Source organism: Colletotrichum lupini, chromosome 9 (genome assembly GCF_023278565.1).
Source record: "Colletotrichum lupini chromosome 9, complete sequence".
In the NCBI taxonomy this organism is placed as follows: Eukaryota; Fungi; Ascomycota; class Sordariomycetes; order Glomerellales; family Glomerellaceae; genus Colletotrichum; species Colletotrichum lupini.
The window spans coordinates 1,863,389-1,876,815 of NC_064682.1; the positions used below are offsets into that span (position 1 = coordinate 1,863,389).

The 13,427-nt window shown below is 55.7% G+C and overlaps 5 protein-coding genes across 5 annotated transcripts; 2 read left to right on the forward strand and 3 right to left on the reverse strand.

Annotated features, from left to right (window-relative positions):
- Positions 1-3: 3 nt before the first annotated feature.
- CLUP02_16453 (uncharacterized protein) lies at positions 4-1,425 on the reverse strand (the record flags this gene model as incomplete). Its single annotated transcript, XM_049295375.1, has 5 exons — positions 4-104; positions 181-195; positions 245-914; positions 991-1,073; positions 1,203-1,425. 5 exons carry the CDS (start codon positions 1,423-1,425, stop codon positions 4-6), a joined length of 1,092 nt encoding a protein of 363 aa, XP_049152522.1.
- A 3,258-nt stretch (positions 1,426-4,683) lies between these two features.
- On the forward strand, positions 4,684-8,498 carry CLUP02_16454 (uncharacterized protein; the record flags this gene model as incomplete). The annotated part of the gene is made up of 3 exons (XM_049295376.1): positions 4,684-4,691; positions 4,845-5,119; positions 5,179-8,498. 3 exons carry the CDS (start codon positions 4,684-4,686, stop codon positions 8,496-8,498), a joined length of 3,603 nt encoding a protein of 1,200 aa, XP_049152523.1.
- A 653-nt stretch (positions 8,499-9,151) lies between these two features.
- Positions 9,152-9,496, reverse strand: CLUP02_16455 (FMC1 protein family; the record flags this gene model as incomplete). The annotated part of the gene is made up of 1 exon (XM_049295377.1): positions 9,152-9,496. One exon carries the CDS (start codon positions 9,494-9,496, stop codon positions 9,152-9,154), a length of 345 nt encoding a protein of 114 aa, XP_049152524.1.
- Positions 9,497-10,415: 919 nt separating this feature from the next.
- On the forward strand, positions 10,416-11,729 carry CLUP02_16456 (3',5'-bisphosphate nucleotidase; the record flags this gene model as incomplete). The annotated part of the gene is made up of 1 exon (XM_049295378.1): positions 10,416-11,729. One exon carries the CDS (start codon positions 10,416-10,418, stop codon positions 11,727-11,729), a length of 1,314 nt encoding a protein of 437 aa, XP_049152525.1.
- A 308-nt stretch (positions 11,730-12,037) lies between these two features.
- CLUP02_16457 (ribosomal protein L6) lies at positions 12,038-13,035 on the reverse strand (the record flags this gene model as incomplete). The annotated part of the gene is made up of 3 exons (XM_049295379.1): positions 12,038-12,405; positions 12,562-12,675; positions 12,768-13,035. The coding sequence occupies 3 exons, from the start codon at positions 13,033-13,035 to the stop codon at positions 12,038-12,040; spliced, it is 750 nt and encodes a 249-aa protein (XP_049152526.1).
- Between the last annotated feature and the right edge of the window lie 392 nt (positions 13,036-13,427).

Consider the following 13,427-nt stretch of genomic DNA (forward strand, 5'->3'; position numbering starts at 1 on the left):
TACTCAGGGCTTGTAAAGCCAGTCTGAGGATCTAATGATGCATGCCGCAGAACTCTCCATACCGTTTGTGCGTGTCAGCCAGTCGCCTGCAGGAAGTTCTTCCACTTCTCAAGCAGAAAAATTGGCTTGACGTTGCCACCGAGTGTCCAAAGTCTCGTCTTCAAACGTTTTCACGCTTACAGAATGGTGCCGAATCTAGGGAACAACGAACGTTAGAATGTGATCTCAGCAAGATTGATGTAACTTGTAGAGACATACCCAAATGTGCGCTTGATGCTGTTGACGTAGTACTCTTGCCAGTTACGCTTCGTGGCCTCCTCCTCGCCCACAGGGACGCCGTCCCAGTTGACACGCATCAGCGTGACGTGGTCGACGTCGTTCTGGTCAAACTCGATGCTGAGCTTGGAGAAGTGGCCCTCGGGCCACTGCTTCAGGCGCCAGCTCTGGACAATCTTCTTGGGGGCGCTGAGCTCGAGGTACTCGCCCGTGACGTTTCCGTCAAACAGCTCAAACTTTGCGCCCTTGATGGCGCCCTGGAAGACCTTGGGCGGCGCGCGGGTGAAGGCGGCGATGCGGGCGGGGTCGACAAAGGTCTGGTATGCCTCCTCGGCCGTGGTGCGGAACTCGGCGGTGTCGGTCAGGGTCATGGTGTTGACGACCTTGCCGGAGCTACCCTTGACGCTGGTCGAGGCGGTGGTGGACTTGGCCGTCGTGTTCTGTGCCTGGTACTTGGGGGTCGAGAAGCCGCTGGACGGGTTGGATCCGGGGGCATGCTGGATGTCCTTGCCGTGCTCGGCGATCAAGGCTCCGGGCAGCTTGAGGAACTCCTTGCGGAGCTCCGGCACGAGCTTGGAGCGGACGAGGTCCTTGACAGGCTGCTTCTCCTTGGAGTCGGAGTAGATGTCGATGTCAAACTATCAGGCAGGCAAAGTCTCAGTAAAACGGGGTGGCCTTTTGACAATGCAGAGATTTCACAAGAGAGAGACCCACCACAAACTCATCCTCCTCAGTGTCGTGGGCGACCTCAGGAACGGTGATGGTGCCAGAGACCTCAGCCTCGTCGGCAGTGGTGCCTGCGCTACGTTAGCGAGGCTCCAGAACACACGACTTCACAAAAATGGTACAATGTCAGGCAGAGATAGTCGGTTGAACGAGGTTTTTTACGGGATGTGAAACACATGTGCTTGCATTGATGGACCTACCGGTGTATTCTAGAACGAGCTTAACATCGTAAATGGTGATGACCTTTCCCTTCCTCTGGCTAACGTCGACGTCGCCATCCATGCTCACAACCTTGCTAATCTTTGCCGTGACACCGCTATCGGTAGTCTCGACTTTCGCCAAGCTCTCCTCAAGGTACTGTCTCGCCCAGGCCGAGGCATCCTTGTTGACCCAATGCCAGTTGTTGGGGTTGTGGAGGACCATCTTGTCGGCGGTGACTCGGTTTCTGATTCAGGCTGCGAGGTAGGAAATGGGTGTCTGTTAAAGATTCCAATGGCAAGGTTAGCAAAGGAACAAGTATATGCGTCGCGATGTTTCGTGGGTTGAAGAAGTAAACAAATAAATTGTCGGTTTGTCCCGGATCAGTGGTTGGTCAATAGACCGCAGCGTTTTTCATCAATAAGGGAGTACAAATCACTCTATGACTGGTGCCAGCTGGTGTATCATCATATTGGGAGAAGATGGAAAGAAAAAAGGCGCGGGGTAGATAAAGAAGGGGTGAGATTGGGGGTCAGTCCTTACCTCAGTGCGGATTGGCGCGTTGGAGTGTCATGTCCAAGGAAGCGTTGCGTATGGAAAGAAAAGGAAGATGGGATTAAATCTGAGCGCGGGACCTCTTTTGAAAGAAAGCTCTAGAATTCTGACGGCCTCTCCGCTGCGAGGTGGGCTGGGCGGTAAATCGTCGGCCGATTGGTTTGCCCGTAGTTGCGGCTGAACCCCACCTTGCATTCCACTTGCTCGTGCCCGACCTGCCTGTTCAAGGTCACCAAATTGGCAGACCGAGATTGGCCTGTGCTTGCCATGGTATTGTTGGTACTCATTCAGTAGTCTTGCAAATTGCACATGTTCATCATTCGTCCAGATCAATGTTGCGTACCACAAATCCACGAAAAGACGAGCCCACATGCTCGGTTCGGATTGCTCAACTCCTTTTTTGTTTGTCTCAGCTGGCAATAGTTTCAGGGCAAAGGGCATACTGCGTCGCTGCACTACAGCTTTCTTCTTTCCCCCTCATGTTGTACCAGATCCTTGGATGAACTACCTTAGACGAGATATATCGGAGCCGATACATGGGACTGCAGACGTCGGCTCATCAGGCAAACTATTTGTCACAAAGTCTTTCTATCAATCCGAATGCGACTCATCTACATACTTATTTTTCCATCGTCTGGAACATCAAACGGGAAAAGAAAGCTGTGATTCAATAAGGTCTCGCTTACGATACCTACAGCTGCAAGCAAGTCCAGGTCACGGAACGGCAAACACCACTTGCTCTCCATTCAAACCAGACCATAGTATATGAAACAGCTGGCTTGCAGGCGGCAGGCCGATGCAAAACCTGAGTGCCTTCCAGGCCATTTTCTAGAAGCCGGATGTGGTCGCTCCCACGCGGCCAACGTCCGCTCTTGGCCTACTATTTCCGTGCTATTTGGGGCAGGGTCATCTGCAGTCCGCGATGCCATTGAGTGATTGCGTTCTGACCGTTGCGTTCACACGATGTCACCGTGAAGAGGCCTAAGGACGGGATCTCAACGGATGATACCTGCTCGACTGTCCGGGTGCCGCAGTGCCGATGCTTGCTAAATTGCCTCGTTACACGGTAATGAGAAAGCAGATGATCGATGCACTATTCAAGATTCTTGCAGTCCAAAATATGCTCGATGGCATCGAATACTTCCATTCTCAGTTCTTGGATACTCCGCAAAGCCATATTGGTTCCAAGCAAACGGGCCTTGAGCAATATTTAGAACTTCCATGCCTGTTCTTTGCATCCAACCCCGCAGCTTCACGTATCCACAGGAGGTTTCTTCATTCACGTGGAAGCTATCTGGTACCTCAACCCTGTTCGATTACAGGACAGGGCCCAGCCACCTCGATATAAACTCCAAAGACGGCCAAAGTTCCAAACAAGCAATAAGTCGGTGAGGAAGACTCCCGAGGTCTGGCTCTTGACTAGGACTTAAGCTTGCTCAACGCTAATGCCTGCTTTCCATCAAGGCTGCCAGCCAACGACCGAATCACTCGTCCAGCTTCATCGGGCGGGCGGCGGCCGCGGAGAGGAAGTAGGGCCGGGAGAGCAACGGAAGTCTTTCAGACTGTCGAGCAAATCGAAGGGCATTTTAAGCGCCGACAATCACCTCCGCGTTCTGTTCACAGCACCATCAACCAATCACAACCCCAGACATCTCTTTGACTAGCCAGGGTCTAAGTATGCTTCCAAGAATAGAATGACCTCCCACGAGAAAACCAACCAATCGATACGGCCGCCTACCAACGTCTCCACGAGTCTCTTCTCTTGGCCCCATCAAAATGACAGGCCATTTTGGACCGGACCCTGGCGCGATGCTCACTCATCTTTCCTCTTGTTGGGCCGTGGCAGGTCGCTACGAGCTTTGCGTATGCTATGTTCCATGCTCGCCTCTTCTCGTTGGTTGTCTCTTGCTCGGGTGTACTGTGATAAGGTCCGCTTGCTATGTCGGGTCGACAATGCTCAGTACTGCGACCCTGACTCTGGGCTTTATGCCTTCCTACCTTCTAGTATGCCGTCCCGGCTGATGATGGTCGTAGCAGTACCACGCCATTTCATCATTCTCAAGTGGGAGAAGAAAACCAGAGAAGAACTGCAGCGACGGACCTGAGACGAGACAACAGCAACGCGGATAGCAGCACCTTAGCTTTGTCGGCATCTGCAGGCCTGTCATGCAGTCGCGACAGCCACATGGGATGTTGCTGGCCTTTCCGCACTTTGCTGTCCGGCTCGCTTTCACAACCCCATGCCGCAAGCAAGCAAGTGCTGCCCCTCGCGAATGGGCGAACGTACTTCGTACCCATCCATATCTTGACACCCTTTCGAATTAGCTCAATACCCTGTCATGTGTCGGCTCCCGCTATGAGGTACATATGTGCTCTGCACCGAAGTCGGGAAACGAGCTAGTCGCTATGTTTGCTGCAAGTTGCAACAACTCAGCGCCGAGCATCAACTGCCTTTAGTCCCGGCCTTGAGATCCACCATTGCGCTTTTGCTCCGGGACCCGGCTGCTATTCCTGTCGTTTCCTCGTGCTCCCGAGAGCCCGCTGTTTTCCATGCCCCTCCTGCTTCTCACCCCAATGTCTTGAATCTGGGCCACCCAAGAGTAGGGGTGCCACAGGGGTGCAATTCTGTCGGCGGGCGATCAAGCGTGAGCCAGGAGCGAGCCAGCAACCCCGGTACCCTCCTGTACGTGGGGTGGGATGTATGTACCTCTTATGCAGGAGGTTGACCACATTGCAGCAGACCCGACCTAGACATGACCATCTCTTTTATCTTCTGCGTCCTCCCACCCAAACTTTTGTTCACTTTCGCTTCAGCCGCGCCCTCCCCCTCCTAGGTGTGACACGACCTTACTGCCGGCTGCCTGTCCGTCCTCTCGGTTGTGCGGTGTGTTCCTCGACATGAGATCGGCTTTCCATCAGTCAAGTTGAATGGGCTGGTAAAGAGTGGAAGAAGTGCGAAAGAGGCCGGCAAGTTGCTGGCTGAGGTATCCTTAACCCCAGTGAGGGTCTAAGTCGTCCTCATCTCCTCGAACCGACTCCGGTGTCACTCCGAGTCCACAACCATCTCAAGTTTCTGACGTCGCCGGGAGTTGCTCAGCTCAGCGGGTGGCCATTTGGCTTACAATGAACAATTCTCGCGATCCAACCCGGTTGCGCCAGGGTCTCAATCCGCTTTTAACTCAGTCTTTGGGTGCATACCACAATCAGGTCAACACGCCGCTGTCAGCAGTGTCCTCATCGCACTTACACTCGGCTGCCCACACTCCTGCAAGCGCAATACAGCCTTATAACCCACAAGAATGGATAGCTTCACCTGCTGCCGGGTCCGAAAGGTCTCATCAATCACACCAGTTCCCTGAGCAAGGTATCTGTTGACCCAAATTTGCATTGGGCCTGGCCGGCTTTGCTGACCAGCCTCCATAGGATCACCATTACCTCCGCCTCCGTATAGTCCACCGCGAAGCCAACGACCACCGAGCGGCTTCTTCGAGTCCTCACCAGCGGCGAATACTTCGGCAGCACGAATTCCTCCCACAAATGTTCATAGGCCGTCCCCGGAGCCCTCAACAAACACATCGTTCCCTCCCCCACCTGGAGCCGGAGGTCGGACAAGCTCACGCGAAAGGCGCTTCGGTTTTCATTCCCTGAGACGGAGCAGAGAGCCCCAAGAATCAAGTCCTCCAGAGCCGATGCCGCCTATGCCTATGCCGTTATCAAGGCCAACCCCTCTTCAGATCCAGATCCCACATCCAATGCCACATCACAATGACCCGAACTCATCACACGGCCCGCCCGGTGCTCGAAGAGCTGCTTCCGCAAGCGCAGTTGAGACACCGACTTCAGCTCGCTCACGTTCGGCGTCCCAGTCAAGATGGGAACCAGGAATGCCCCTCCCGCCGCCACCTCCAGTCCCACCACCAGCTTCGTCTCGGTCACAGAGCGTGCAGAGCGGGCCGAGAACAACTACACCCGTGGCTTCACCGCCCACAAGGCGCCCTCCGCCAACCGGCGTTACAGCCCTTGGACCAGTACCTCCGACTCCTGCAGACTGGGTTGATCAGCCCGAGGAACCTAGTAGCTCATCACAACGGAGACACTCTCCAAAGTTAACTATCGATACTGCTAGTGCTGCGAGCTCTACACAGACCGGAGAATCAAGCAATTCCGGCGCATTGAGCTCTGGTGGCAGTCTAAGTCGGGCGAGAGCAGTCCGCCACGACAAGACCATCGTTCAGCGCCGAGCTGAGAGCCGGACCAGACCGCATAACTCGATAGATGGGACCATCAACCCAGTCCAGCTCAACGACATTGTTGTTCCCAATGAGAACACGCTTTCACGTAGGTTGACGATCAACAGATCAGGACCAAGAAGCGGGGGACGGACATCGAACGACACGCCTCGAACTGACGAACACTCGACTACGCCGCGGGCACCCGGGTCGTCATCGTCACGCAGTCGAATTGAGGCGGCAACACCGCCATTCTCACCTCATCCGTCAAAGGGCACGCCCATGATGGATGGATCGCCAAGCGTCTTACCAAAGGCGCTGCCAACACCGCCGCCGCAGACTCGATCGGCATCGAGCTCTCAAACAAGATTCAGCTCAATGACACCCGCTGAGGGCCCTCCATCAGCATCCATCTCATCCACAAAGCATATTGTCATCACGCAAACTGCGGATCAGTTTTGCTGCGAAACAATTGAGCGGTTCCAGGCATTCGCTACCCAAGAATCTACTGCCGCCACCGATGCTGAGCGGGTTCGCATGTTTGCCGATTTCATCGTGAACGAGTCCAGGATCAGGCGAGAAAGGTATTCCTCTGCCATCGGCGCTATGGGCTCGGAGATCTTTGATCTGACGAGGGATCTCTTCCGTCCCATGGTTACACGGCGTGAGTCGGCAACTTCACAGGCTGAGTGGACGCCCCAGTCATCCGAACCTACGCGATCCCATCGCGGATCGATGAACTCGGTCTATCGCGAGACGCCCGGGGAGTCCAGCTCCGCTCCTACATCAGCCAACGTTCCGGGCTCGCCCATTGCGCCATCGGCAAATAACCCAAATTACTCTTCCAACTACATGCCGTCGCTCTCTCCGATATTGAGTCTCAGCGTGAGTGACAACCATGATGATGGAGATTCCCGAGGCCGACCTGCCAGTAGATGGTGGGAGGCAGACTCTTCAGGGGCAGGAGGAAAATTTGTCGAGAGGTCCAAGAGAGAGTCCAAGTACATGGGCGTGCCAAAAGAAGCCCACGAAGCCTTGCAATGGGAGGACAGCCCGCAAGCGGGCCCCAGTAACCCGAGGTCTTCGGGCGAGTATCCTCCCGAAAAGACGGGCTGGCATGAGATGGAGCCCGTGGTCACACCGCAACCACTCCGGTATTCATCGGAATCCCTTGGCTCATCAGCTTCGCCCACGACGCCGAACCCAGCCCACCTAGACGTCTCTCGACTGGTGACCCTTCCGCCGCCGTATCCTCGTCATCATCCAGCCGTCAACAATAACCATCCAGAATTGACCGAGACTAGAGTAGCCGTTCGCCAGATCAGCGACCTCTCCCAGATTGAAACTACGAAAGAAAGATTCCATGTCACCAGCACGAAGAAGCGCGAGGAAGCCGCAAAGGCATCCATTGAGAGGCGAAATGCTTTACGCTCCAATTTACAGCAGGAAATCAACGCCGGCAACATTTCGTTTGCCGATGCGTCGACCATCGAAGATGATTCGGTGGCAGCCGAGAAGGAGAAGCAGAAGGAGCTGGGCAAGACAGAGTTTGAGCAGTTTCAAAGCCAGGTCGTCATGCCCCTAAACGACCTCATCACCGGCCGCATCGCCCAGGCCACAACCCTCTTCGACAAGCTGGCGGGAGGGCTCTTCGACGACGTCGCTAGCGCCGCCGACATGCCCCAGGAAGAAGGCGACGACAAGCCTGAGCTCCTGGAGAAGCTGACGCTCCTCAAATGGATCTTTGAGGCGCGAGAGATGCTGCACCGCGCCATCTTTGACGTCCTCACGGACCGCAATAACCGCTACCGCGACGTCGTCCTCACGCCGTACCGCTTGGCCGGCAACGAGGAGAAGCTCCAAAACGCCGTCGCCTTCTTTGCCGAGGACGCCGCGAAGCGGCAGCTGGCTTTCGCGCACGAGGTGTTTGCGCGCACGCAGGAGTTCCAGGCCGTCATGGAGCGCAATGTCATGCGCGGCGTTGAGGTGCAGCTCTCCGCCTTTTGGGACATTGCGCCGCCGCTGTGTAGGCTGCTCGACAAGATCGCCCCCGCCGACCCGGAGGCCTTGCACATCCAGATCCCGTCGGCCGAGTACGACGAGAACCCGTCATACCGCCGGCATCCGCTGCAGTACCTCTTCAGCCTGCTCCTGCACACGGGGAAGAGCACGTACCAGTTCATCGAGTCGCAGACGAACCTCTTGTGTCTGCTACATGAGGTCAAGGAGGCCGTCACGCACGCAAAGGCAAAGGTTGTGCAGAACGAGATGGACGACGGGCGGGGCAGGGAGTTTACCGCCGAGGAGCGCGATGCGCGCGCGCAGCGTCTTCGCGACGAGGAGGGACGCATGCTGACGGACGACTTGAAGGAAAAGGTCCGCGTCGTGCAGGACCAGTGGACGAGTGCGCTGGGTGAGAATATCAAGAATGTGAAGCAGATGTTGGGAGAGTATTTGCTCGAGACGGGCGGGTGGGATGAGACTTTGGAGGAGGGCGGTGTCGGCAGCGTCTAAATGAGCTTTTCAATAGACGAGAGAGGAGAACATGAAGAGGCTGGGTATGATTTACTTTCTTATATATCTTCACGGCGACGAAGACGTTGATACCCCTTTGCGTATAACGACTCTTATTTACACTTCTTGTATATATTTTCAAGAAAACTCTTGGTAGGAGGTTTTTTGTGAACCAGGAATTAGCTAGACATGGCACGAAGACATGATATTGAACGGCATGAGATTTTCAAACGGTATTTCCAAAGTGAATCGTAGTGTTTTTTCATGTATTTTTTCCTCTCTGTCTTTGAGTGATGTTCTCTGCGCCCCGTTAAGTTTCGTACAACAACTTTCCCACCCAAACGCCCATTATATTACATTTATAAACACGGCACCTTCTTCCAAGAGTGGAGGGATGGTCGCCGTCCCTCGATCTTGTGCTTCTGCATCCCCCATCGAGGATTTCCTTGATCGCATCTCCCTCACTTCTAGTCGACAGCTTCTCCAATACAATTTCGTAGAGCCGAGCTTCGTAATCGATCCATTGGCCCATTCATCGCGGTCACCTCCTCAACCCATCCATCTCGATCCTGAAGGGCCACACACTCTCGCCCCCCCCCTCTCAGTCAGAAAAAGACTTCATCCCACCATCGATAGCAGTCAGAACGGGCGCTTTATTTATTCTGCAACCGGTCCCTAAACTCCTTGGGCAGATCCATGCCGACCCTCCGCGCCGTCAAGCGCACGCGCTCCTCCTCGTCCATGTTCATGCCCGGGTTGTAGCGCTCGAGGAGCGTGACGTAGGTGCGCTGGGCGCGCAGGTAGGCGGCGAATTGCTCGGCCTCTGCGGCGTCGGCCGCGGCGCGGGACGAGTCTTCCTTTACGGCGACGGGAGCTGCGGCGAAGCTGGTGCGCAGGCGGTTGTGGATTGCCGAGCGCTCGCGGGCGAGGACGGGTCGGGGCGGGAGCTCGCGGAGGAGGGAGCGGTAGAGGGAGCGGAGGTGGGGGACTGTGGTCATTTTGGCTGTTTTGCTCTATTGATTTGCCACTGTTCGGGCGCTTGAGGGGTATGCGGAGAAGATGAAAGCAATGGCGAAGGAGTATGTGGTGGTGGTGGTTGAGGTGTTGGTGGTGGTGAAGATGCAACGGGATTTTTTGGATTGAAGCTTTGCATTGTGAGCATCGAAATCCGAGGCCGGGGTCCTCCTTTCGTTGGAGCTCTCCCGATGCGCTCAGCGGGTGTTAATGTGGGTCCCGTCCCAGGCGGGCCCTGCTGCAGCTTACATAGACTTTCGGGCAGGTTCTTGCCTTGGAACCTCACCTCAGGCACTTTCAATGGAAATTTGAATACAGCCGGCCCCAGGTACCCTAGAAAGGCCCCAAATGCTTATATTACATAAGGCAAGGAAGCCAACCTGAGCTATTACCCGTGGACGGCTATCGGTCGCATCCACGGCCCGGCGCCGGCACCGGCAGCAAGCACGGATGGAGGGGTCCTGACTCTGGATTCTCGACCCCTCCTTGACAGAGCACTTGCAGCTCTAGTTATGGCAAATGCTTACCACATTTGAGCATCTTTTCTTCAAGTCTGATTTTTCACTGGCATTTTTCCAATACCGATCTTATCCACAGAAACAATAAGTGGAGGGCGGTAAAAAAAAAATAACGACGTGACACTGCAGCTCTACGGATACCTACTAAGGTACCTTCAGGCGTCCAAGTTGGCCTTCTGGGCGAATTGACTCGTTTGTGCGTCCACAATGGCCCATCCCATGACGCAACAGCCGCCATGTTAAACACATGCTGGAGCCATAGAGTGAGCCAGGAACCAAGGAGCTTTGCCTCCTAGACACAACTTTCCCCCTCCTCCACTATCCACATCCACATTGCGCATCCACACAAACCGCCTTCGACCTCCCGTCTTACGTCTAGAGTTCCATGCCCTCCAAGGTCCGACCATCAAGCGGAAACAACAAAACAAGACAGGAACCCACCTCCCGTCTCTCTTTCGTGCCCTTCCTCCTCATCTCCTCCGTCCTCGTCGTGACCCTGGCTATCCTATCTCTACGAGCTCTTCCCCGGCTCTCCCTCCTCTCGAGCCACTTCTTCCCTCTCACCACCACCACGACCCTCTTCTCTTCCTCCTCGTCTTCCTCGACAAAGAGAGACTCACAACCCGCCATGTCATCCTACGCAAAGGAGCTCGAGGTGGCCCAGCTGGCCGTCCAGCGCGCCTCCATCCTCACCAAGCGCGTCTTCCACGAAAAGGCAAAGGGTACCGTCGACAAGAACGACAAGTCCCCCGTCACCATTGGCGACTTTGGCGCCCAGGCCCTCATCATCGCCGCCCTCCGCCACCACTTCCCCGACGACGAGATCGTCGCCGAGGAGGAGGCCGCCCAGCTGCGCTCCGAACCCCAGCTCCGCGACCAGATATGGGACCTCGTAAAGACCACCCAGCTCGACGACGCCGCCGCTGAAGCCTCCCTCGGCGGCGGCATCGCCTCCGCCGAGAGCATGATGGACATCATCGACCAAGGGAACAGCAAGGGCGGCGCCGCCGGCCGCATCTGGGCCATTGACCCCATTGACGGCACAAAGGGCTTCCTCCGCGGCGGCCAGTACGCCGTCTGCCTGGCCCTCATGGTCGACGGCGACGTCAAGGTCGGCGTCCTCGGCTGCCCCAACCTCCCCGTCGACGACAAGGCGCCCCTCGCCGCCGACATCGGCTCCAACGCAAACGACGACACGGGCTACGGCGTCATCTTCTCCGCCGTCCTCGGCCAGGGCGCCACCTCGCGGCCCCTCCGCACCAGCGCCATCGCCTCCGGCAGCCCCATCTCCATGAAGCCCGTCACCGATCTCTCCGCCGCCACCTTTTGCGAGAGCGTCGAGGCCGGCCACAGCGCGCACGACGACCAGGCCCAGATCGCTGCCAGGCTCGGCATCACCAAGCCCAGCGTCCGCATGGACAGCCAGAGCAAATACGGCTCCATTGCCCGCGGTGCCGGCGACATCTACCTCCGTCTGCCCGTCAAGGCGACGTACCAGGAAAAGATTTGGGACCACGCGGCCGGCGACCTCATTGTGCGCGAGGCCGGTGGTCAGGTTACGGATATCCAGGGCAAGAGGTTGGACTTTGCCGTCGGACGGACGCTGGCCAACAATAAGGGTGTTATTGCCGCGCCGGCTGCGGTGCACGGCGAGGTGTTAAAGGTTGTCCAAGAGGTGTTGAGCTCGAAATCTAGCTAAGCAAAAAGTCTTGGAAAAGTATAATAGTAAAAAAAATGTGAAAGAAGTTTTGGACTTTTTGGATTTTGCGATTTTTCCTCGGCTGTCTTGGAGAACCAGCAGATAAATAGTGTACATTGTTTGTCTCTTTTTTCTCTTTTCCCATCCCCGTACAGTGATATACAGCTATACACAGCCCTCCAGAAGCTCTGCCATCGACACACCACAACAACAGTCGACTCGGTACCAAAGCCCAAAGAAGTGCCACACCACATCCCATACTCTCCCCGTTCCCACCCCAACCCCAACCGTCCGCGCAGCGAAATCGTCTATTTGATCTTCTTCTGCTTCAGCTTAATCGTCTGGTCATCGATAAACACGCCCTTGCCCTTATACGGTTCCGGCGGCCGCCACTTGCGCACTCTTCCCGCGAAGCTCATCATCAGCTCGCGGTCGATGCTCTCGAGCAGGATACGCGTCGGGCTCGCCGCCGTGACTTTCACGCCGCGCGGAATCCCCATCTCGACCGGGTGCGTGAATCCGAGCTTCAGACACAGGAACTTCTGTCCGGGGAACTCTTCCAGGCGGCCGCGCTGCTCGACGCTCGCGCGGTAGCCGATGCCGACGAGGCGGAGGATCGCCGTGTGGCCTTCGGAGACGCCCATGATGTAGCGCTGGAGGTAGGCCCATGTCGTGCCTGTTTGAGGTTCAGAGTAGTTAGCAAAGCGCGTTCAGTCAATTGGGATGTGACTCGACTCTCGCTGAAGCCGAGAAGGCAAGCTTGAGCTTCCTTGAAGAGGGCAGTGAAGGAGAGGGAAGGGAAAAGACGGCAAAAAATGGTAAAGAAACTCACCCCACATCTCGCTCTGCTCCTTGATGTTCGAGTCCTCCACGCTGAGAATCGCCGTGCTGCCCTCGACATCGTAATCAATCTTCAGAAAAGGCGGGATCTCGAGATCCAATTCTCCTGTAGCAAAACAACAAATCCAGCATTAGCCTAAGCTCCTTGCAGTCTCCCATCACCCCCTTTCTCGAATGGACACCACCAAAGAAACGTACCCAGAGGCCCCGTAACGGTAACCGTCCTCTTGTAAACCTTCAAGTAGCTCGTCGGATCCTTCTTCAGCTTCGGCTCGCTAATAGCCAGCTTCACGCCCGGTGGGATCGAGACCGGCGTCCGCCCGAGCTTGGAGTTTCGTGTCGGCGTCGAGGAGAACTGGCGAGGTTGCTGCTGCTGCTGTTGAAGAGCTGGCACAAGGAAGGCTGGTATCGTCGTGGCCGGCGAGGCGGCAAATGCCCGCCTCAATGCCGTCCTGGAGGCCAGCATTGTTCGTTTCGTCGGAGAGATTGGCAAGCTACAACACACCTCCCAATGGCGCGCTCGCTCAGGTGCTCCTCGACAATTGGAATTGGAGACCCTCAGCAACTTTTCCACGTCTTAGTCAGCGATGCGCGATCCACAATCTGGGTACTTCCGATTGGCCCCTGCTTAGCTCGAGAGGAAAACTAAGGTACCTAAGGTTATTACGGCTGGAACGTATGGTTAGGTAGCTCAAGCTCATTGCTTCTCATGGCTTTCGAGTCTAGGAAATTCATTCTTTTTTCGTAGAATTGGCAAGTGTCATAAGAGTAAGGGGTTGAATGATGGTGTTGTTTGTGCCAGTAATTTGTACAGAGTAATCTCTGATTCTTCGTACTCATTTGATACGTCAGGCGAAC